The 20,529-nt window shown below is 54.5% G+C and overlaps 2 protein-coding genes across 7 annotated transcripts in view; one reads left to right on the top strand and one right to left on the bottom strand.

Annotated features, from left to right (window-relative positions):
• The window catches only part of CPD (carboxypeptidase D), a 31,511-nt gene extending 15,461 nt beyond the window's left edge, over window positions 1-16,050 (bottom strand). Inside the window, exons 1-6 of one of the 3 annotated variants that reach the window (XM_035561015.2) lie at window positions 16,035-16,050; window positions 15,394-15,563; window positions 12,584-13,064; window positions 11,913-12,140; window positions 7,927-8,174; window positions 377-519 (exon numbers count right to left, since the gene is read on the bottom strand). In XM_035561015.2, coding sequence (XP_035416908.1) covers window positions 377-519; window positions 7,927-8,174; window positions 11,913-11,977 — 456 coding nt within the window. In that variant the 5' untranslated portion in view covers window positions 11,978-12,140; window positions 12,584-13,064; window positions 15,394-15,563; window positions 16,035-16,050. Of the gene's footprint in view, window positions 1-376; window positions 520-7,926; window positions 8,175-10,117; window positions 10,828-11,912; window positions 12,141-12,583; window positions 13,065-15,393; window positions 15,564-16,034 lie in introns of those variants that run through there. The other 2 variants (XM_035561014.2, XM_035561013.1) reach the window with 2 other exon arrangements.
• A 299-nt stretch (window positions 16,051-16,349) lies between these two features.
• Window positions 16,350-20,526, top strand: TMIGD1 (transmembrane and immunoglobulin domain containing 1). Of its 4 annotated transcripts, XM_035561019.2 has the most exons (7): window positions 16,354-16,541; window positions 16,813-16,913; window positions 17,794-18,072; window positions 18,558-18,836; window positions 19,567-19,670; window positions 19,937-19,965; window positions 20,385-20,526. In XM_035561019.2, the coding sequence occupies exons 2-7, from the start codon at window positions 16,835-16,837 to the stop codon at window positions 20,386-20,388; spliced, it is 774 nt and encodes a 257-aa protein (XP_035416912.1). In that variant the 5' UTR covers window positions 16,354-16,541; window positions 16,813-16,834; the 3' UTR covers window positions 20,389-20,526. The 4 variants fall into 4 exon arrangements, with proteins under 4 accessions (XP_035416910.1, XP_035416909.1, XP_035416912.1 ...); XM_035561016.2 differs by having other exon boundaries at window positions 16,351-16,913; XM_035561017.2 differs by lacking the exon at window positions 20,385-20,526 and having other exon boundaries at window positions 16,350-16,913; window positions 19,937-19,969.
• The last annotated feature ends 3 nt before the right edge of the window (window positions 20,527-20,529 follow it).

The following is a 20,529-nucleotide window of genomic DNA, read 5'->3' as shown; positions in this document are numbered from 1 at the left end:
ATGGATCAGTGAGCCAGGGTCTCAGCTGCGTGGCTTGGTGCTTTTGAAGACCTGAGATTGAAGGCACTGAGGCCATACAGGTACTCTGCATTACGTAGCAACACCTGCATTTCTCAGCCTCTCTGCATCCCACTGCGCCCCACGAGGCCCCTCTCAGAGGAACTCTGCTATCGCTGAGGATGTGGGAACTGTGGCAGAACCACAGAGATAAACAGCAGCTTTGTAGCCTCTGACCTCCACACAGCAACTGCAGCAGCTGTGTTACCGCATGCAGCGAGCTAAGCTACCAGAGCATCTGAACGCAGTGCTCTCAGCCCGCCGGGGACGCAGGGCTTTCACAGATGTAGCCCCCACACCCCGTCTCAGCCCCCACTACCTTCTCAATGAAAGTAAGGAGAGACTCCCGGTTGTTTTCCCACTCCTGCTGAAGCTCGGAGGTCGGCGGATATTTGCAGCAGGACAGCTCCAAGGTGATCTCGAAGCAGTTGGCCCACACGTAGTTGTAGTCCTGCATCCCACCTGAGGAAGTTAGGCAGAGACACGTCACGAGAGCAATGCGCAGACATCCATCCCCCCGCAGGACCCACATTCTGTCTGTTGTTCGGCTCTCTAGGGCATCTCACCGAGCTGCTGCCGGAGCCCCAGAGCGAACAACCTAAGCAGAAAAGTCAGATCAGATCCTGGTGAAAGCCTGGGCTGGGGCAGACAGAGCCCTCTTTCTCCCAGTAACCACCGCACCGGGCCATTCAGATCAGCTGCAGACCGTCCCTTTGTCTTACTGCTGCCAGCTGCACTCACCAGCACAGCACCTTGTGGGTTCATTCCACGGCAAAGACATCTGCCAGACACTACCTTCGTATTATCTGGATTTCCCAGAAATCACGTTCAAGGACCACACAACTGTTCTCCCAAAAACTCTTAGAAAAACTAGAGGCGAGATGAAAGAAATACTTCCCTTTCTCTGCTTCCTCAGCCTGGTCTTTTCCTCCAGCTCTGTCTCTGAGGATCTCCGTTTGTTTGCTGTTTAGAGCAGCCCTAGCAGAGTCTGACAGAGGCCCTGGGTGACAGCACGCAGCGAACAGCTGCAAGTCCCCTTCAGCAAACCGTCCTGTGGATCTGGGAGGGCAGCGACACCTTCCCTCACCTCTGAGGACTGCCGTAGCTCTGCAACAGCCAGGTCCTGCATGAGCAGACCAGGACACAGATTTGTCCACCTGTTCCCCGAGCTCTGGAGCCATGTCACCAACCTCCTGCCCCATTTCCTCTTGAAGGCAGCCGTCTCCAGTAATTTAAGCAACGTTGCAGCACCTGGGGGCAGCTTGATAGCTTGCTGCTAAGAGTACCAGAAAACAGGAGCGCACAGAGCTGTTTCACAGTATTAACCTTACCTGCTTATTCTTGCCTTTCAGGGAAACCACAGGTACTGCTGCAAATAAAAAATGTCACCTTGTCCTAGCAAGTGCCATGCCCTCATTTACTGAAGGTTACGTTCAGCCCTCAGCAAACGAATCTGTTTTGTGAGCAGGGATGAATCACGTACCAGCAGGACTCCAGGTCCCTGGGTATCAGCACCCACGATCTGGAGCTCGGACTCCAGCGCGCTGCTGAAGACTGCAAATATTCAACCCTCTAAACATTCCTGGGAGCTTTCGATAGTAAAAACCACCGCAAGCCTGTGGAACAGGTTCCAGAGTCACCCCGACAAACCCCGGCATGTGACTGCAGCCACACAAGAGGACCATTCCCACAGCAAATCGGGCGGCTGTGCCCACGTGGAAAAGGCACACCGCTTCAAGTTTACACATACCGATTACATCCTCTGGGTCACACAACCTTGCACGGCCACACTCCGGGCAGGCTGGCATGCCACAGCCTTGGCCACCGCTGCCCAGCTGGCTCCATCCCAAGCGCCCAGCAGCCCCAGGACCACGCAGCCCAGAGCCCTCCCCACCGCAGCCCACGGCACCCACCATGGCCAAGGGGCAGCCCAGAGGGGCCCAGCTCTCTTCCGGATCAGCTGAGGAAGCCAAACCGGCGCTCCCAAGGCCACCTGCCACAGAACAGCTACGTGCTTGCCCTGCAGAAGCCTGCTGCCAGCTAGGAACTTCAGAAGGAAGGAAACCAGAAAGCAGCCTGGGTCGTGCCACCAGCCTGCGGGATCCCAGCAGGCAAGTCTGTAAAAAATGCACACCTAGTACTCCCAGGCTTTGTTTTGCCCAAAGGACTACACGGGTGCTATGCTAAATAACCCCACCGCTTTGTCTGAACAGCTTCCTAATCATTCACAAGCTCCATGGCAAAGGAGGGACCCTCCAGGGTGCCGGCCGGTTAACCGGATCGATGCGGCAACGCAAACACACTCCCTGGCATTCGCAGGGGCTGGGATAACGCACGGCCAGGAAAAGCTCTCAGCAGCACTTCCCAAGCACAGCAGCCTTCCAGTAAGCGCGGCGGCCGGGAGCACTCACTACGCAAAAGGGCAGGGACGGCTGTTCTGAGTTAAACAGCCCCACGGCAGCCCGGTGACACAGAGTCGAGCAGCGCAGAGCAGGGTACCGGAGAGCAGACCCCCGGGGGTCTCCGAGGGACGGAGCCGGACCAAAGATGCCCCAGCTCCTCTCGGTTCTCCTGCGAGCCTGCTGGTAAGGGAACAGGAGGATTTATCATAGCAAATCAAATGTCCAGCGCAAAGAGAGCACTGCACCTTGTGCACAGGCTGAGATTCAGTCGGGAAAGGGACTTCTCTATCCTGCACGAGGGGCCAGAGAGCGTCTGAGGACTTCACAATTCTGGAGCTCAGTCCAAGAGGTTAGAGAAACAAGGGCTGTGAATCTGATATGTACTCAGTTTTACTCGGCTCCTATTACCAGGCTCAGAAAAGTAGTCCACAGCAGGCTGCTCTCTCGCCAGTAAACGCCACGCAGAGTGAAACAATTTGCCAGCCTGCAACCATCTGCTCCTAGCAGGACGCTAATGCATTTGAAAACATCCATACATAAACCAGAGCCATTAAGCAGCATATTTAGTGCTTCGACTGCCATTCAAGTAAATTTAGGACAGATGCTCACCCATAATAGAGCAGCAACGGACTAAATTAGAGCTTGGTACATCAATTTTGGTAAAACTGTCTCTTGGAGAAAGTAGTCCAATACATGCTCGAAAATTTGGACTGCATCCACTGCACATATTTGGCCTTCACACGGCCCCATTGCGGAGCAGGACGGTTATTTTTACAGCATATGGAATTACGTATTTTTCCAAATCCCAGCTGCACAGCCTCTCCGGGCTAGGCAGGAGATCTGGAGGCGTACAGAGACCTGTATAGGGCCCAGCAGGAGCAGAGCTCTAGGCTCAAGGAACTGAGCAGGAAAGGCACACCCAGGGTAGAGGCTGTCAGACCGAAGTGTTTACATTCTACCTGTTTGGGTGTTACCTTGGATAATTCCTTATATTTATTCCACTTTTTTTTTTTTTTTTTTTAATCACAGGGTGTCTTTTAGCCCTTGTAAAGCTTCAGCTCCCAGACCGGAGCTGACCCCTCGCTCCCAGTGCAGGATGGGTCCTGCCCAGAACAAACCTCTCCCCTGCTCTGTCCCACACCTCAAGCAACAGGACTGCACTTCAGCAAGGATCCCAGATCTGCACAGTTCACGCTGCCAAGCATGCCTCTGCTCCCTGCCAAGCCCCACAGCAGGCAGACAGGCGGGAGAATGCTGCTCTCGAGTCAATCCCGGAGCTCCAGATACCATAAATACACCAGATGCCAGGAGAAGCCTTTCGGGCCAGCCTGCAAGGCCTCCATTTTCAAAGTGCGCTGTGCAAAACCTCTCTAATTCCAGCTGCCGCTGGAGCAGACATGAGCAGATAAGAGACCTGGAGCTAAGTCACAGCAGAGAAAGGCTCCTGTCGGCTCTGCAGAGAGAGCAGATGGCACAAAGCAAGCTAGAAACATGATTGAAAACACAGCACAAGTTGCTTACCCTAGCACAGAACCGATTGTCTCAAAGCACGGGAGCAGTGTAAGCAATCAGCAGCAGCCCCAAGAAGGCGGAAGGTTTTGGTCCAGTAGTCTGCAGTCATTAAAACTCAGAGGAGGTGAGGTCCCAGCCTCCAGCTCCAGCAGCTGCACGACACAGCCCAGCACAGCCCCGCAGCCTCCCGGGGCTCTCAGGAAGGAGGGCAGCGTCTTCCCAGGTCAGCCCTGGAGCTGCAGCACAGCAGCACCCGCAGCACTGCCCGGCGGCTCGTGGGGGATGTGAGAAGAGGCATCAGGCCCTCGAATCATCAAGCCAATACTCGTCTCAAGAAAAGAAAAGTTAACAGGAGGAATTTCATGAAGACACAAGAGCAGCTTGCTGTGCACATCCCAGAAAACCACGGCTGATACCTACCACAGCTCACACTGCGCAGTTGCCTTCTGCCATGCCCAGGAACCAGAGCCCACAGCAGGGCTGCCACAAGCACCCCCCATTCCCATTTTAACCGCTCTGACCGATGCCACTAAAAGCTGCTGGGAAGCCGAAGCGGGGCTAGAAACCACGGCAGAAACACAAGGTAGGGGATGCACACGGATCCTGCACTCCCACGTCCAGAAATTCCTTCTGGGAGACACCAGGAACACCGCAAACACCTGGGCACAGACATTCAAGCCAGCAAGGGAAATATGTTTTAGGAAGGGACTGCAAGTAAAGGAAAGGCCTCCCAAGGCTGCCCACAAAATGCCCCTTTCAATGTTACGCTGACTTCGCCCTCTGAATTGGGCTCTTTAGGAAATAAAGGCAAACGTGTCCATCCCACAGGTGGTTTTTCTTTAAATTCATGGCCTCTTCCGTACAGCTGGCCTTTCTTCTTGCACTAAGCACGACCTGGATCATAAACCAGCCCAAATTCCCGATTATTTTCTTGATCTGAACCGGCCACTCAGTGGTTAAACACGCTGGAGGTTAAAAGGAAGGAAGAGCGAGAGCGTGCACCACCGAGATAGCCTCCGAGCAGCGTCCCCGGCACGGGCGTGCTTATCGGCAGCAGCTGGAACGCAGGAGCCAAACTCGGCCGTGTGGCAGGGAGCCACACTTCCCTGTGAACACTTGACCTTAAGAATGACTCCGATGGTTTCGCATCGCCACCTCAGCCTGATACACACAAGAGGTTGCTTGCAAACCCAAATGGAAGTTAATGGGGTCTGGCAGCGGCGTCGGCCCGAACCGGTGGCTCCAGGACAACGAAGCCCGCGGCAGTTGGCTTTCCGGCACGTTTGACTTCACACGATAAAACGTGGCAGGAAAATTTCCACCTGTTTGAAACATTTTGTTCTCGTTTCTTCGTTTTTGCTGGCTGTCGTTCACGTGGAGCCTGCAGTCTTTCCTGGCACGACCTGATCTGCGAGCCACAGGCGCTTGCCCTGCACCTCTCCCCACGGGCTCTGGTTGTCACTCAGAGCTCAGCCCGGCCCCGAAAGCTCCCGCAAGGGCACCGGGACTTCCCCACCCTCATTTCACTGCAGATTGAAATTCTGCGGTCACCAGGGAAGGCCTCTCGGTCTGCGTACAACTGACTGTCTATCCACTGCCCAAAATAACCGTTGATGCCTAAAACCCCGAAGTGACCCAGGAATTTCACACAGCACCCAAACACACGCCCTGGCCTCTGTGCTGTTAGTTCACCTGTGCTCTTTCCCTGGATCTCAGCTCCTGCGGGTCACGCTTCATCCTGGGACATGCTCCGAGGGCTGCCAGCACCCTCCTAACAGCAGCTAGATGTAAATTATGGCCTGGGGGAGAGACAGCACGGGTGCCAACCTCAGCAATACTCCGTTCCGGATTAGTGGCAGCACACTTTCTCTATAATCTCTGCCTGTGAACCCCCCGTACCAACAGGACCGAGACCGAGGTTGCGGTTTGTCACAGCCCCAGGGTTTGTTTCCGCGGAGGCTGAAAGCTGGAGGCTACCACACAGGGTGCAAACCGCAGCGCCGGCAGCACAGAGCGAAGCGGTCTCCGGCTCACACCTTGCCGCTTCCTGCGGGAGGAAGGCAGCAAAGCTCAGCTCCCACCAGCTGACGATGCAAAAGCAGCCTGAGAGGCTCGCAGCAGCCACCAGCAGACCTCCCGAGGGCAGGCTGGCACCAGCGGGCGTTTCACGTTCGAGCAGGAGGACGAACAAGCGAACATTGCGGTGAGATGTGCTACTCGCTCTGCGGGCAGGGGAGCAGAGGCCGAAAGCTCTTGAACAAGCTCCCAGTACACCACACTTGTCCCAGTTTGGTGAAGAGGCGAAATCCCCTCGAGCTGCAGCTGAAAACCCCATCGACTGAGACGTTCTGGTGGCTGTTGTTATCGGCAAACAAGGCGGCACAGATCATCCAGGATATCCTGTTCCGTCGTAAGCAGATGCACGAGATTGCACAAACCTTCCTCGCGCCGGACTTTCCACAGAAGCAAAGTGAACCTTGAGCCAGTAAAACACCAGCAACGGTGTGCCCGGCAGGGCGGAGGGAAGGAGACAAGCTTTTTCCTTTCTCGCCAATAGCTATCTTGTTTGAACACTGCGTCTTGTTTGAACAGTGAAATCTTCAGGAGTGATTCAGCCGCTGCTGAAGTAAGGACTTCCTCTTCCAGCTCGGCTGCCACGTGCTCAGGCCCAGTAACGGGGCGCCCTCCTCGCTTCCCAAGGAACACGGAGTCAGGGCTGACAGATGACTCAGCTCTGAAACCCATGTCTTGGAAAGACACCATCCTTCCACAATTCGTTAGGCGGTAAGCTGTTAGGGATAAACCACGCTTGATTTCTCTGCTTGCCCAGCGCTCCTGCCATTATCCCTCGGCCCTAGCAGGAGGGAAAGCAGAGCAGCCCAGACACAGCAAAGCAATGCAACTTCTCCATATCAATTATGCAAGATTTTTGTTTTGTCCTCACCACAGAGGTTGCCTTGCTGGCTGGTGAGTCCGCGATTGTACAACTTCCACTGATGGGGCATGGAAATGGTGAAACTTCTTCTACTGACCCAGCCAAGATTTCTCTTCCCGCTAGCTCACGGAGTCTTTTCCACGAGAGCACCTCACTACAAACCGGCCTTTAAATCTCAGCAGCAGCAAAACCAACACACACAGAGCAGCCCAGCCACTTCCACGCAGAAGCGGCCTGCTGGTACTGGAGGTAATTTGCTCTCCTCACATCATCTCCCAGCGCCGCTGCCCAGTGGAGAGAGCAGGAGCTCTGCTGGGAGCCTCAGCAGACTGGATTTGGGATCCCTTCTAGGTCCTGCTGCAAGGAGGGGCAAACACCAGCCGTGCTGCTTGTCTCCCTCCGCAGCACAGCTCTGACAGCGGAGCATTTCACAGAGAAGGTCCTCGCCCCACTTCCAGGCAGAGAAGCTAGGTTAGCACACGCATTTACATCATTCTACGGGTTTACAGCAGGCTATTTTATAAATCATTTACAAAATAGCTAGTTTAAAGGTTAAAAAAACCTCGCAGAAGACTGACATTGGTTTCAGTTTAATGCTGTTTGGATTTGCAGTGTGTTGGCAACAGTTTCCCCTTTCCTGTATCATCATGAAAATTTATTGACTGTCTTGAGATCTTATGACAGCTCATTCGTTAAATGAAGCCTCCTCCGTGCAGGGTAACTCCAGCACCGAGCGGGGTCAGGAAGAGCCCTCCAGTTCGCTGGGATCTATTTCCTACAAACGTCTCCCAAACTGTGATTCACCAAACACTCGCTGGTGCGCCTGCGATGCCACTTCACGTCGTTTCAAGCTGCTAGAACACATTCCAAGCTAAAAATACCCCCTCACCTACCCTCCTTGCCTCGGTGACAATCAGCACGGTTTTGGATATCACTTCTCAGTGGAAGCACGAAGCTATTTCTAAGGCTCTGTTGCGTGACCCAAGCCGACAGCGAGAGCGATTCAGCAGCACAGCTTACCTTCCACGTCGTACCACTGGGCGCCGTTCGTGATGCCGTCTTGGAAGGTCTCTCCCTCCTCGCCGGGGCAGTTTGGTTTGCCAGTCCTCATGATGGGGTGATGTGAGGCGTAAGCTTTTGCCAAATATTTGAACACTTCGTCATCAGCTGATTTACTGTAGACTCCTGTGGGCCTGTGCGTGGGGGAGTCGTCGTAGGGATAGCTCGCAACCACCGAGCCGCCGTGAAGATTGCCAGAGAGCAGAAACCTGTGGTTGGGAAGGAGAAGGAATGGAGTTGTCACTGGAACACCGAGCGAGAAGCCAGCTACAGCCCTCCAAGCAGACGTCCTGCTGCCTTCCCACCCAAACCGAGCTCCCCGCAGCCTCCAAACCCCCTTTGGGATCAAGCAGATGAAAAGGACCCACGGGAAGAGCTGCCCAGCAGCAAGTTTTGGAAGAGGAACCACTCAGACCTTTCTGTGCGGGGAGAACTCCCGCTGAGCTGCAGCTACACCAAGGTTACGTTACAGATATGCGCTCCTCCAGCCCCGAGGCCGCTGTTTGACAAAAAGATAAACTGTTCCGGGAGACAGAGCCCCTCGCTTCAACGCCAGCCTCCAGCTCAGCACGCAGGATTGTTGGAGCATCTGAACAATGTCCAAGTGGGAGCACGTCGGGGACGTCAGCAGATTTTTGCAATAAACCAACTGTCAGGACTGGTTTATTCGCTCCCCAAACCGACATCTGGCATTACTGGAGATGAAGCAAGTTTCTTCCTCCAGCCTAAGACAAAGTCCTCAAACTCCGTGACAGACACAATGCGATGTGCACAGCGCCTCGCCGAGCTCTGAGCAGTGCTTGATACGCACACCAGAACTGACTTGCATAAATAAAATCTGGACGAGTGACAGAGCTGTTAAAATCTTGACTCAGAAAGTACAACAGCATGGCATGCCCTACATCGCGCCTTAATTCGATCACTCAAAATTAAAGGAGTAATTGTCTCTATTCTCCCTCTTTTCACCAAATACAGCATCAAGGCAAAAAGAGCTTTACTTCTCTTTCAGCCAAACATGATTCAGTTTCTGAGCAGAGCCAACATGACCGATACCTTTGCCTTGCTTAAAAAGGACACGTGAATTGCAACACTATCTCTTTTTTTTTTAAATCAAACAGTTCTGTTTACCCATTCCCTTCAGTATCAGTGGCTACCTTAGCGTGACAAGTGGAACAGCAATACCTGGTGCTGCCAGGCCGGGGGACGCACAAAGCGCGGCTTTCTTCATGTTTTGGCCTGGCTTACATGAAAATCTCACCTCAAGCACTTGCAAAATCATTGAATAGAGACAGCACAAGGTATTTTCAAAGTGACAATAACAACGTGGAAGGTTTCTCTTGTAACTAATTCTGAACTGAACCAAATCTGGAGGGCTCCTAGCGCACACTGGTGCCCGAGAGCTGTCCTAACAGATCCTTAGGACAGGCAAGTTACTGGTGCAGTCCACAAGTTCTTCTAAAGCAACAATTCCAATGGGTGCTGCCACCTGCTAAGTTTCAATCAAGATAATTCTTCAGACAAACCTTTGCTCCCCACAATCGAACACATGCTGTACAATGCCGAACATTGCACATCTCCTTTAGACCCGGCCAACAGCCCCCAGCACACCATGCTCAGTTTTTCTCTGTCCCGTTTTCGGCGCGGGTGCAGAGCCCGTTGCGGCGCACCGCTCCCAGCTGACCAGACTCCCACTCTGGCTTTCTCTGCACAACCGTGCACGCTGCGCTTTGTGGTTCGGACACGGCACCCAACAAAGCCTGCTGAGCGAGCGCAGTGCCAGCACCCAGCCCTGCGGGGCTGCCCAGGCCTGAAGCCTGCCGGGCCAGCCTCCACAGTTCTGCCTCCCCAGCTCAGCAGCCTCCCCGCCCTCACCCCCTTCCTCCAGGCAGGAAGGGAAGCACCAAGGGAGCAGCGGGGGCACCCGCAGCTCAGCCGGGCTGGAGAGGAGCGGGCGAGCAGCAGCCCCCGGCCGAGGCTGGCGACGCAGGGGGCCGCAGAGGCTGCGCCCAGGCAGGCGGGCACAGGGCAGGGGCAGCACCCTGCGGGCCAGGCAGCCGGAGGGCTCTGCCCTTCCTGGAGGTCCGGAGGCCGCCCGAGGAGGCCGAGGGGAGGCCGGGGGGTTCCCCTCCGGAGGAGGCCGGGCCGCACTCACTTGTTGCGCCGCATCCAGGCGATGAGGGCGCGCACCTCGGGCACGGGCTCCAGGTCGGGCTGGGCGGTCCCGAACTGATCGGGGAAGCTGCGGTTGAGGTCCCGGCCGCGGCTGTTCTCCCGGGCCCCCGCCGCCCCTTCGCCGCCTCCTTCTCCGCCGCAGTCGCCCTCGCGGGCGCGCTCGAAGCCGTCGGGGTTGAGGCTGGGCAGCAGGTACACGTCGGTGGTGTTGAGCAGGCGGCCGAGCCGCTCGTCCCCGCCGGCCCAGCCCCGCACCAGCTCCCGGGCCAGGCGCAGCAGCAGCGGCCGGGCCAGGGGCTCGTCCCCGTGCATGTTCCCCACCAGCTTCACCTGCGGCCGGCCGGGCAGGGCCTCCCCGCCGGCTTCACCCTCCTCCTCCTCCTCCTCCTCCTCGTCCTGCCGGGCCTCGGGCAGCCCGGCCGTCAGGCGCAGCACCCACAGCGGCCTCCCTTCCACCGAGCGGCCGATGCTGAAGAGCCGGGCCAGCCCCGGGGGGGCCTCGGCCGCCAGCTCCCGCAGCGCCTGGCCCAGCTCGGCCGCGTGCAGGTAGCGCAGCTCCCCGCCGGCCGCCGCCGCCGCCGCCGCCTCCGCCTTCTTGATGTGAGCGGCGCCGGCAGGGTCCGGCAGCAGGCACACGGAGAAGGACGCCCACAGCAGCGCCCGGCCGAGCCCCCGCGCCGCGCCCGCCATGGCCCCGCCGCCGCCGCCCGGCCCCGACCCCAGCCCCGGCTCCGGAGCCGGGAGGAGGAGGAGGAGGAGGAGGAGGAGGAGGGGGGGGCGGGGCCGCGGTGCTGTCGCTCCGCCCCCCCGCGGCCAATGAGCGGCCGCCGCTGGGGCCGGAGGGGTGGGGGAGGGGGGAGGTTGGCCAATGAGGGGTGGAGGGGAGAGGAGCGTCAGCGCGAGGGGGCGGGGCGCCCGGCAGCTCAGCGGCGCCCCCTTGCGGGAGGAGCCGGGGGGGGGGAGTGGGGAGGGCTTGGGGAGGGGGGGCTGAGGGGGTTTGGGGGGGTCTGGGGAGGGTTAGGGGGGTCTGGGGGGGCCCTGCGGCCTTCGGGCCGCCCAAAAGGCCCCGCATGTGGCCGGCCAGCCCTGCCCCAGCGCCCAGCGGTGCCCCCCGCGCCGTGTGCTGCTGGAGCAGAACCCCCTTGGAAATACACAAGCGAGCCAGGGAGCTGCAAACGGAGCCGAGGCTGGAGGAGGAGGAAGGCGCGGGGTGGTCTCCTGCCTTGGCACGCCAATGAGGGGTTCAAGTGTGGCTCCGCTGCGTGGCTGCCCGGAGGGAAGCGCAGCTGGGGCCTGTCCTGGCCGCCCCCAGCACCCAGCCCCAACCCCAGGGGGGTTACGGGCACCCCAGCGTGGTTAGGTGTTCTTATGGTCAACCCCGCACCCTTAGGTGTCATTACAGGTACCCCAGCACCCTTAGGTGTCATTACGGGCATCCCAGCACCGTTCGGTGTCATTACGGGCATTCCAGCATGGTTACGTGTTGTTACGGGCACCCCAGCACCCTTAGGTGTTGTTACAGGCATCCCAGCATCGTTAGGTGGCATTACGGGCACCCCAGCACCCTTAGGTGTCATTACAGGCACCCCAGCACCCACAGGTGTCGTGTACGGCGCTGCTGTGCTGCGGGCTATGGCAGAACAGGGCACCCAACAGGATACGTATCCGAGAGGCTTGATATAAATAACACTTTGGGGGTTCCGCCATTCAGATCTTCGCTCCTTCCTTTTTCCAGGCAGGCGAAATGACAAGGAATAACGAGCAGAATAACTTACTCTGCAAAAAGTGTGTGGCAGCCCACAAAGCGCTGAGAGCGGCCATGTCCGGCAGCGGGTCTCATCAATTCCTGTTTAACTTTTCGGCAGTATCTTGTACACACATCTGCTTCCCAGCTCCGGCATTTCCTGTCGGGGGTACAAGCTCTGAGCCTAGCACATCAGGCTGCGGTCTTCAGGGCAACCGTCAGCTGTTGAACCTTTGATCTCACTGCATCCAGGGATCCCCTGCGCGACAGATCAGATGATGCGAACTTTTGTGTAAGCCAAGCGTGGTACGGCAGCGGAAGGGCCCCGAGGAAAAGGAGAGCAAATTGGCTTCTCTTCCTCGGGGCTCATCTGCACTGCACAGTCATTACGAAGGAGACGAGCAGGGAACAGGGATTATCCATCAGAGAGATGTCCCTGATCTAATTAAACTGGGAAAGCTGAAAGACCTGGGTCACCAGGGTGTTTTTAAACCAAAAGGGAGAAGGAACATCAACAGGGAATTTGGCAGTCTCACAAGTGGTCACAGTTACGTAGGTTTAAGTCGTTAGTCTACAAATAAATTGCTCTGGATTTACACGGAGTAACTGAGCTCGCTTCCCTTTTTAGCTGACAAAAGCCCGGTTGTCCGGAATTTCAACAAACCAATTGTAAAAGCAGCACGTGGCAGAGGACTGACTCACCCCGTCATTTTCTCAGCAGCCCCTAAAAACAAAACCTCCGCGCTTCCTTGGGCCAGCCTAGGAGCTCTGCCTGCCGGGCCCCTGGGCGAGCACGACCGTAGGTGAGGGACTGAGCTGCGGGACTCCTCCTGCTCCTCCTCAGCTCCTCTCCGTGCTCCCGCGTGCAGAGAGCTGCAGCCCTGGCGCACCGCACGGCTGGTTACGTGGGGGCTGTGGCTTTTGCCTTACAACACCCTCTGTGGTGGTTTCAGCCCCCGAGGAGTGCGGTTTCCTCCTGAAGATTGGCAGTGAGTGGCTCCCCGTGAACCAGAAAGATGGAGCAGCTGGGGCTTTGCGGATTCCTCGCCGAGGGAACGAGGGATGACTCCACAGCAGGGAAGTCCAAACTGCTCGTGTTGTTTGGCAGGTCTTCACACGATCAAATCAGCACTCGGATTTCCAGCAGAGCACTTCCGAGAAATCCCACCGGTGATGATGGTTCCTAGGTAGACAAAAATATCTTGGGTCTAGGCTGTAGAGTAGCCACAGAAGAACAGTGATGAAAGAGAAGCAGATCTGGGAATAATACTAGGGAATTTCCTGTACTGGCCGTCAGAGAGCATCTAAATCAGGCAAGAAACAAGCACCCAACTTAGCAGCATCCCCAGTCATTTTATTTTCCCAGAGGAGGAAAAAACCCTTGAAGTCCTGCCCAGCGGCGGCAGAGGCATGTTTTCTGTCCGGAAAACCAACAAAGTCACGGGGACCTAGCAGATAATCTCTGCTACAGGCCTGCTGAGGCAGGAGACTGCCTTGCAAATCGCTTTAATCAGGTTGAAAATGGAGCTTCATGATGCAAATTAAGGATCGATATTATTAATTTGCCTGAGCGCTACTAGGTGTGAACGCTGAAGGCTGTTAAGCAGGACTCCCTAGATGGGAAGCTACGAGGACCAACATCGAAGTGGAATTTAGCTCAGAAAACTCACCTTTGTCTCCTGCAGGGACCTACATTGCTAATGTCATGCCAAGTTCTTTTCACATTTGCTTTTATTTGGGACTGTATTTCTCAGGTTAGGATAGCAACGGCCACACTCGGGTGCTATCTTTAGTTTTCTAAATCAAGCCCGGCGACGAGGCGTGCCAGCAGCGCCGAATGTGACCCAGAGCAGTTTGGGAAGAGGCAGACCCGTGCTGAGGGCTGGGAACAGCAGCGGGCACTGCGCTGCAGCAGCGTGCCACGACGTCCCTGCGCACTCCTCAGAGTTCCCGCAGTCTCCGGACGTTTTCGTCACAGCGCAGGAAATGCTGGCGAGTGCCTCGATGCTCTTCCCTAAAGGTTAGGCTTGCCCCCCTGGACACAGTTCCGCTCCTTGCGCTCACGTCAAGGAGGGAGAGCTCAGCAGATCCTGAAACAACAGCTTAAAGGAACTGTTTAAACAATTTAAACCTCGATGCCTGAGGTTCCGTAAGCGTACCCAAACTTCTGAAAGATGAGCACAGAGAGGCCAGGATACGGCTCCGTGCTGCACCGCTGCCGGTTCAGGCTCAGCAGGGGGCTTCCCACGGCAGGATGAAACCCAAACCCACCCAGGAGGTCCCGCAGCCCTGCTCCGAGCTGCTCCCTGCGGCTTGGGCCGGTGCCACGGGCTCCCAGAGGCACCCGGTGTCCCGCAGGGGGCACCCGCACCCCGTGCCTCTGCACCCACACCCGCACCCATTCCGCTCCAGCCCCAGCACCGCCCCGCAGCCCAGATGCTGCCCGCCCGCTGAGCGACTTCTTTCACATCATTTTTTAAAATGTGCACTGGTCCAGTGCTCCTTTCACCATTCTTTTTCCTTCCTATGGCTATTCAGTGCCAGAGCGTGCGACCTTTTATTTCAGGGCAATCAGGAAATAGAATTATTAATGAACTCAGGAAAAAGTTCTGTCCCAACAGTGGACGGTATCTGGGGCACGGGCTGCGAGCCTGCAAAACCAGGGCACGTCCCATCTTCCTAGTCTTTACACTTGGGAAAATCGGTTTTGTGGGAGGGCCCAGGGGCGCTGAGGATGCTCGGCGGCATCCCCTGGCAGCCCGGCCCCGACAGCTGGCAAGCAGAGGCCGTGTTAGAGTCATGCCCGAACAGTGGGGTTGCAAAATATGTAGCACCCCATATCAAAAAGGGATTAGGAGAGGAGAACCACCACGAGTAGGAAGATGGGAGCGGGCTTGGAGCAGAGCCTCAGGCTCTGTTGCAAACGTGTTTTCTGGAGCAGGATTACAGCGCTTGCCTCACAACACGACCCAGCCTGTGGATTCGCTCCTCAGCTCCCACACGTCGGTGCAGATCCTGCTATGCCCCAGACTCCAGGAGTGATCTTCCACCCTCACGACACCACTGAATATAAATTGTGCTGCCTGCCAGCCAATGTTCAGGGGATTACTCGTTGTGCTCTCTGTCCCTGGAGGCGCTGAGGATAATCAAGTGGAAACCAAACCAAGGAGGAGGTTGGAGCTGGAAGTTAAGACAGCCAGTGGAAAATGAACTTTGGCCCAATCTCTATCATGTTCTAAATCTTTTCTTCTCAGGTTTCCAAGGCTTGGATTACACCCAGAAATAGACTGCTGTGTGTTAATTTACTCCCTTTGGGGCTGCTCAGCCATATTTAACAACAGTCTTAATTGGGGTTTATTATTGTCAGCCCACTGTTGCCATAAGGACGGCGAGGAGGAGCGGATGGGTGGATGATTCTGGCTCAAGCCCGTGCTCTGTCTAACCCAGCCTTGACACTGCCCAATCCAAACACCTCAGAGGAGGGCGCTGGATCTGCTGCTGCAGAGACTCACCGAGGTTCTGCCTGTCTGAAGGGTTCCTCCTGGGCTGAGTCACCAGGGGCTGCTTTACGTCCCGGAACATGACATTTCTGTCTCTCCTAGGCGTCCCGGGAAGGTGGATAACGCAACCCGCACAGCTCTAGACCTCGGCGGTAATCAGACACCCACAGGATGATTATGCCCTTTATAAAAAGGAATATGCAAAAAGTCATTGCGGAAGTAATTCTTATCAGTTTTAGAACATTCCCTTTCGGTGCCTCTGGCCAAGTTAACACCTTGCTTTTCTAGTCTCCCTTCCTTCGGCAGTTCCCAAATCCCATTGCAAAACAGGGCACTGCCATTGCTCTCATTTAGAAACTGTAAACCCAAGGAACCCCAGTTCACCTTGCTGCCTGTCACACAGACTTGGGGCAAATCCAGGACAGAATTTTCCCCGGGTGCCATTTGATGCTGTGCCCTGCATCATGACAGACCCACCACAGAACCTCTAATTCCTTTACTCTTCTTTCTAGACTAAAAACACAACCCCAAACTCCATGCTTTCATCCTTTACATCCGCATTTACTCTAAACACTTCCCTCTTATCATGCAGTATCTCTGCAGCGCAGCGACCCTCGCTCTTCCCGGGGCCTGAGCTAGCCGAGGGTACTCACCTTTTAGCAGGGCAATGGCTCTGCTCCCTCTTCTGCCAACACGCAGTTCAAAGTCTGAATCGGTGCATTTTCTCCTTTTCCCGTCAAAAAAGGACACAGCAACGGACCTTCAGGCATGAAGGGGGGTATTGGAGTCTCATCCTGTTCAAGGATAATCTAGGATAAACTTCCTACGGCTTGAAACGGTGTCACAAACAGCCAGAAAGCTGAAAGTGAAAAGGTGCTATTTTTGGCAGAAGGTCTTTATAGCTGATGCAGGAACTTTCTCATTAGTTACTCATTGCCTCGGCAAGTCTCATAAAACAGACAGCAGAGCCCAGCAAATACTTTTCTTCAGTGTTCTGGGAGCTCAGAAATCCAGGAATTAAATGAGGCCTTGAACCCATTTTATGGACTCACTTCTTACTGAACTACCATAAAATATTAAAATCCAGACCTTATAAATACGGAGAGGAGAGCGCTGCACATTTCTTTTCAGAAGCAGCCTCTCCAGGGACACCTCCCAAGGTAAGTCCGCTGCCACGTCCCAGAGACAGCCGCCCCTGGCAGACAGGTAGTGAGAGACAACGGATTCATGCAACAGAGATAAAAGACAGAAAATCTCCTTGATTCTGCTTGGACTTGGAAAAAGTTGTGCAATAAATTGGCCTAGTTTATCCCCGGTGACCCTGGCCCGGCGTCGGTGAGGGCTCTCCCCAGGGTGCCTGATGGCAGCAGGGAGCCCCTCTGCGAGCCCCAGCAGCGGCAGCAGCGCTGTGGCCCTCCCTCTCTTCAACAGGCACCGGCCGGGCTCCTCCGAGATGGCACAGAAAAGCAGCCTTGCAGTCCCCTATGCAGTGCCTGTCCTCGTGGTTTGCTTTTTGGCATGCGTAGCCACAGGTAAGCAATGGAAAAAAATCCGTCATCGCTTTGTCCGAGCTGCCTCGTGCTGACAGGGGAAACTGTCCGGGGCTGGGCACCGCCTGGGGTGATGTGCCACAGCAGCATCCCACGTTTTCCTGTGCTCTGGAGCTCATTCCCTGAGGATTGCCTAAAAACTGGCCTCTGATTTTAGAGTAGCTGAGCAGGGAATGGGGAAGCATCAGCATTTTCAAATGTTAGTGCAGCAGCTGCACAGGAATGACGAGGCCGCTGTGCCTTTATATTCTGCGATGTACTTTTTGCTCATTAATCCATGACTCTGGTTAGACTAGTGAGTTTTAGCTTGATAGAAAAAATTATTTCCCATATTGTTTTCCCATTTAATGCATCCTGAGGTTTGTACGTTAGATTAACTGCAACTCACAAACTGCCTGGGCATGGCAGAGCAGCTGATTAACTACTTTATACGCTCACATTCAGCTCGAGCCAAAAAGCAGAATACCAAACTGTGTCACGAAAACTGAGGGCACAGGTATGCTGCATCAGTGATTTGTAGCAGGAGGTTGGGCAATACTGGCAGGATGTTCTTTTGCTGTGTGTTACATCGTCGCTGACATAATGTGGTTTTCAGACATTTTCTTATTATAGGTCAGGCTTTGGCATTCATGCAGTCAGTTGCAAACGCCTCACTTTGATTTTAAGTAACCATGAAGTGAGCTTTGTGATGAAGATGCTTCCTGCCTCAGAAACTAGAGTCACACTTGAAAGATAAGTGTTATGTTGAAGCCTGAAGCTCTTCTGTCAGTGTCCTCCAAGGTGAAGGCCTGGAGAAACCGCAGGGTTTCTGTGGGAAGGGTACAGCTTAGGACACCCAAATGCCCTCATTCTCCTTCTGCAGGCGTGGAACTCTCTGTAAACAACCATGCTGCTGACTTCACCCTGTCCACATCATCTGGGACTCCCATCTCCCTCTCCTGCCTGGTACAGAACAGCAGCCAGGCCGAGGAGCTGCTCTGGTACCGAGGAGACGGCAAAGTGGATCTGAAAGATGGGAATAAAGTGAACATCAGCAACATCTGCATCTCCCCGGCCACTGCGACCGACAATGGTGTCACCTTCACGTGCAAGCTGATGCGGGACCAGTCCGTCAAGGTCTCGGTGATCCTGGATGTCCAATGTGAGTCGCTGTTGTGGATATCTGTGTGGAGTGGCTTGGTGAGACAAAATCATGGGCTGAGCACCTCGGGGTCTGGGTGTGAGTTGAAGGCGGGGTGTTTTGTACCCTTGTACGCTGTGTTCACCCGGAAAAAATGCGTTTAGGAGGAGACAGCTCACGTGGTAAGACACTCCCTTTCCACAGTGGTGCTTATGGCCTGATCTGATGCCTCTTTTACAGGGAGTGGGTGGGCCCTTAAGAAGATTTTCTGGCTATGTCCCTGCCTCCACCTAGATTCTTTCTCAAGGATACAAGTCAGGGCAGGGGAGTCACGGGAGTGACTGTCATGCCTGCCCTGCTGCTCCCTGGGGATCATGAAGGGCTGCAGGGCAGCATGCCACCCCATTTAAACAAGGCGCACAACTGATGTGAAAAGCAAAGTTATTTCCTGTTTAATGGCGAGCAGTGTTATTAAGGACCTATTTATCTGCACTTACTGTGAACAGTTCCTCCCAACGTGACTGAAGACGAGACCGTCAAAGCCGAAGAAGAGAAAGATGTCACTCTGACCTGCAATGCCAAATCCAACCCGCAAGGCCAAGCAGCCTGGTACAAGAACAACACCATCCTGACCCTACAGCAAGATCGCTACCAGGTGTACCAGACTAGCGAGGTCTTCCAGCTCTCTATCACGAAAGTACAGAAATCTGACAACGGGACCTACACCTGTGAGGTGAAATCTTCTTTGGGAAGCGGGAGAAAGGATTTCCACCTGATAGTTGAAGGTAACAAGGCCGCTGCTAAACAATAAGGTTTACACCTAACTCTCCATTCTCTTTTACAACTATAGCAATCCACTTACACTATTACGGTGGAGAAGTGTAAAGAAGTGTAAGTGGAAAGTGGTAAACTCCCCATGTTAACTGAGAGCACGGCAACAATGAGGATCTCACCTGTGCCCGGGGTGCACAGCACCAGAAAAGGCCTTTCCTGCTTTACTTGTTATTCAAAGGCACTTGGCAAGCATGACCTGAAGCAGGCTCGTCCCACTTTCTCACTTCCCATGATGACAGGGCACATCCAAGTGTGTTTTAAAGCACCTTAGGTCTCACTTGAAGCTTTGTATTCCAACCACAGTATTCTGTCATGCTAAAAAAGCTGCTTAAGGCAAGAGAGATTAGCTGTCCTCCAGAAATGACTGTACCTCTGCGGACTACAGGCAGGTGGAGGCCGAGCTGTGCTGGATGCCCATGTCTCCGAGAGGTGATGCTTGGTGAGGTGGCTCACCGGATTTGGGGCATCCACTGCCCACCCCACGGGCCGGGGTGTCCTGAAAAAGAGAAAAAAGCAACATTAGTGTCAGAACACCCCGGGGATCGTCTTCAGGGACCTACATTTTAATTCCTCCTTCGGTTCGCCAAAATAGAAATGTGCCTTTTGTGGTTCTGTGAAACGACTTGTTTTATGTAATTGCACCAATCTAACAGATACACAACCTCCTCTCCCTCTTTACAGATAAAAAACCTGTTTTCCCCATGGAGGCTGTTATCGCTGCTGTGGTGGTGGTTACACTCACTGTGCTTTTTGGAATTGTGGCTCGAAGAGATGAAATTTGTAAGGTACGGATAGATCCAGTTTCCGAGGGAAAAAAATGGTTTGTTTTGCTGCAATGCCCTTTTGTTTTCTGCCTTTTCTATACTGCTTTGTTGTGTTGCTTTCAGTGTTAGAGAACCATTACGTACTACCTCCTGCGTTAGATTTACCAGTAGATAAATCAAATATTAGGTATTTTAGGGGGAACGAATTACACACATGCGAGACATTAGTAAAAATACCCCTTGGCCAGGAGATATGAAAGATAACAGGACTCTGTCTTTATTTTCAGTGCTTCAAAAGATCAAGTGAAACAGCTCTGTAAGTATTTGACTGCTTATTCATGCAACTTCCCAGAACAAGCTTCTGAATGAAATCCCGTCTTTAAGCCTTGGCAGAAGCTGGGGAACAAAAGACGCTAACAACACGCTAACGCCAGCCAGGCTGAGCTCCCCTGCTTCTGCTCCGGCTGGCCACCGTTGGCCTGCACCTCCTCTCCCAGTGGAGAGGCCCTGCTGGGCAGGAGCACGGGGACATGAGCATGGGAGGCATGGCCCTGCGTGGCTCCTGCCCTGGCCAGCCCAGCACCCCGCAATGCCTGTGGGGAGGCAGTGGGGGGAAAACGTAATGGCCCAATGCAGCCCAAGTGAATTTGACTCAGCTGTTTTTTTTTTGTTGTTTTGTTTTTTTGTTTTTCCATAGTAGGTGATTTTTCATTTCTTTTTTTCATTTCGCTGCAGGTAAGGATCACCAAGTTCCTGTGCACACCCACAATTACTAGTGGTGGAACACAAACCCCTGCAAGAGATGATTAAACACTGCAATAAGACTCGGGCCTCAAGTTCCTGTGGTCTTTTTGAAATACAAATACTTCTTCACGGCTCC

This window comes from Cygnus atratus, chromosome 20 (assembly GCF_013377495.2).
Source record: "Cygnus atratus isolate AKBS03 ecotype Queensland, Australia chromosome 20, CAtr_DNAZoo_HiC_assembly, whole genome shotgun sequence".
Classification (NCBI taxonomy): Eukaryota; Metazoa; Chordata; class Aves; order Anseriformes; family Anatidae; genus Cygnus; species Cygnus atratus.
This window is presented reverse-complemented; position numbering and strand designations above follow the sequence as displayed.

Bases quoted from the DNA above. Each gene is read 5' to 3' on its own strand.
- TMIGD1 (XM_035561016.2), top strand. From the start codon at position 16,742: ATGGCAGCAGGGAGCCCCTCTGCGAGCCCCAGCAGCGGCAGCAGCGCT. The intron at 16,914-17,793 runs GTAAGCAATGGA...CTCCTTCTGCAG, and splicing joins TTTGGCATGCGTAGCCACAG to GCGTGGAACTCTCTGTAAAC. The intron at 19,671-19,936 runs GTACGGATAGAT...CTTTATTTTCAG, and splicing joins GAAGAGATGAAATTTGTAAG to TGCTTCAAAAGATCAAGTGA.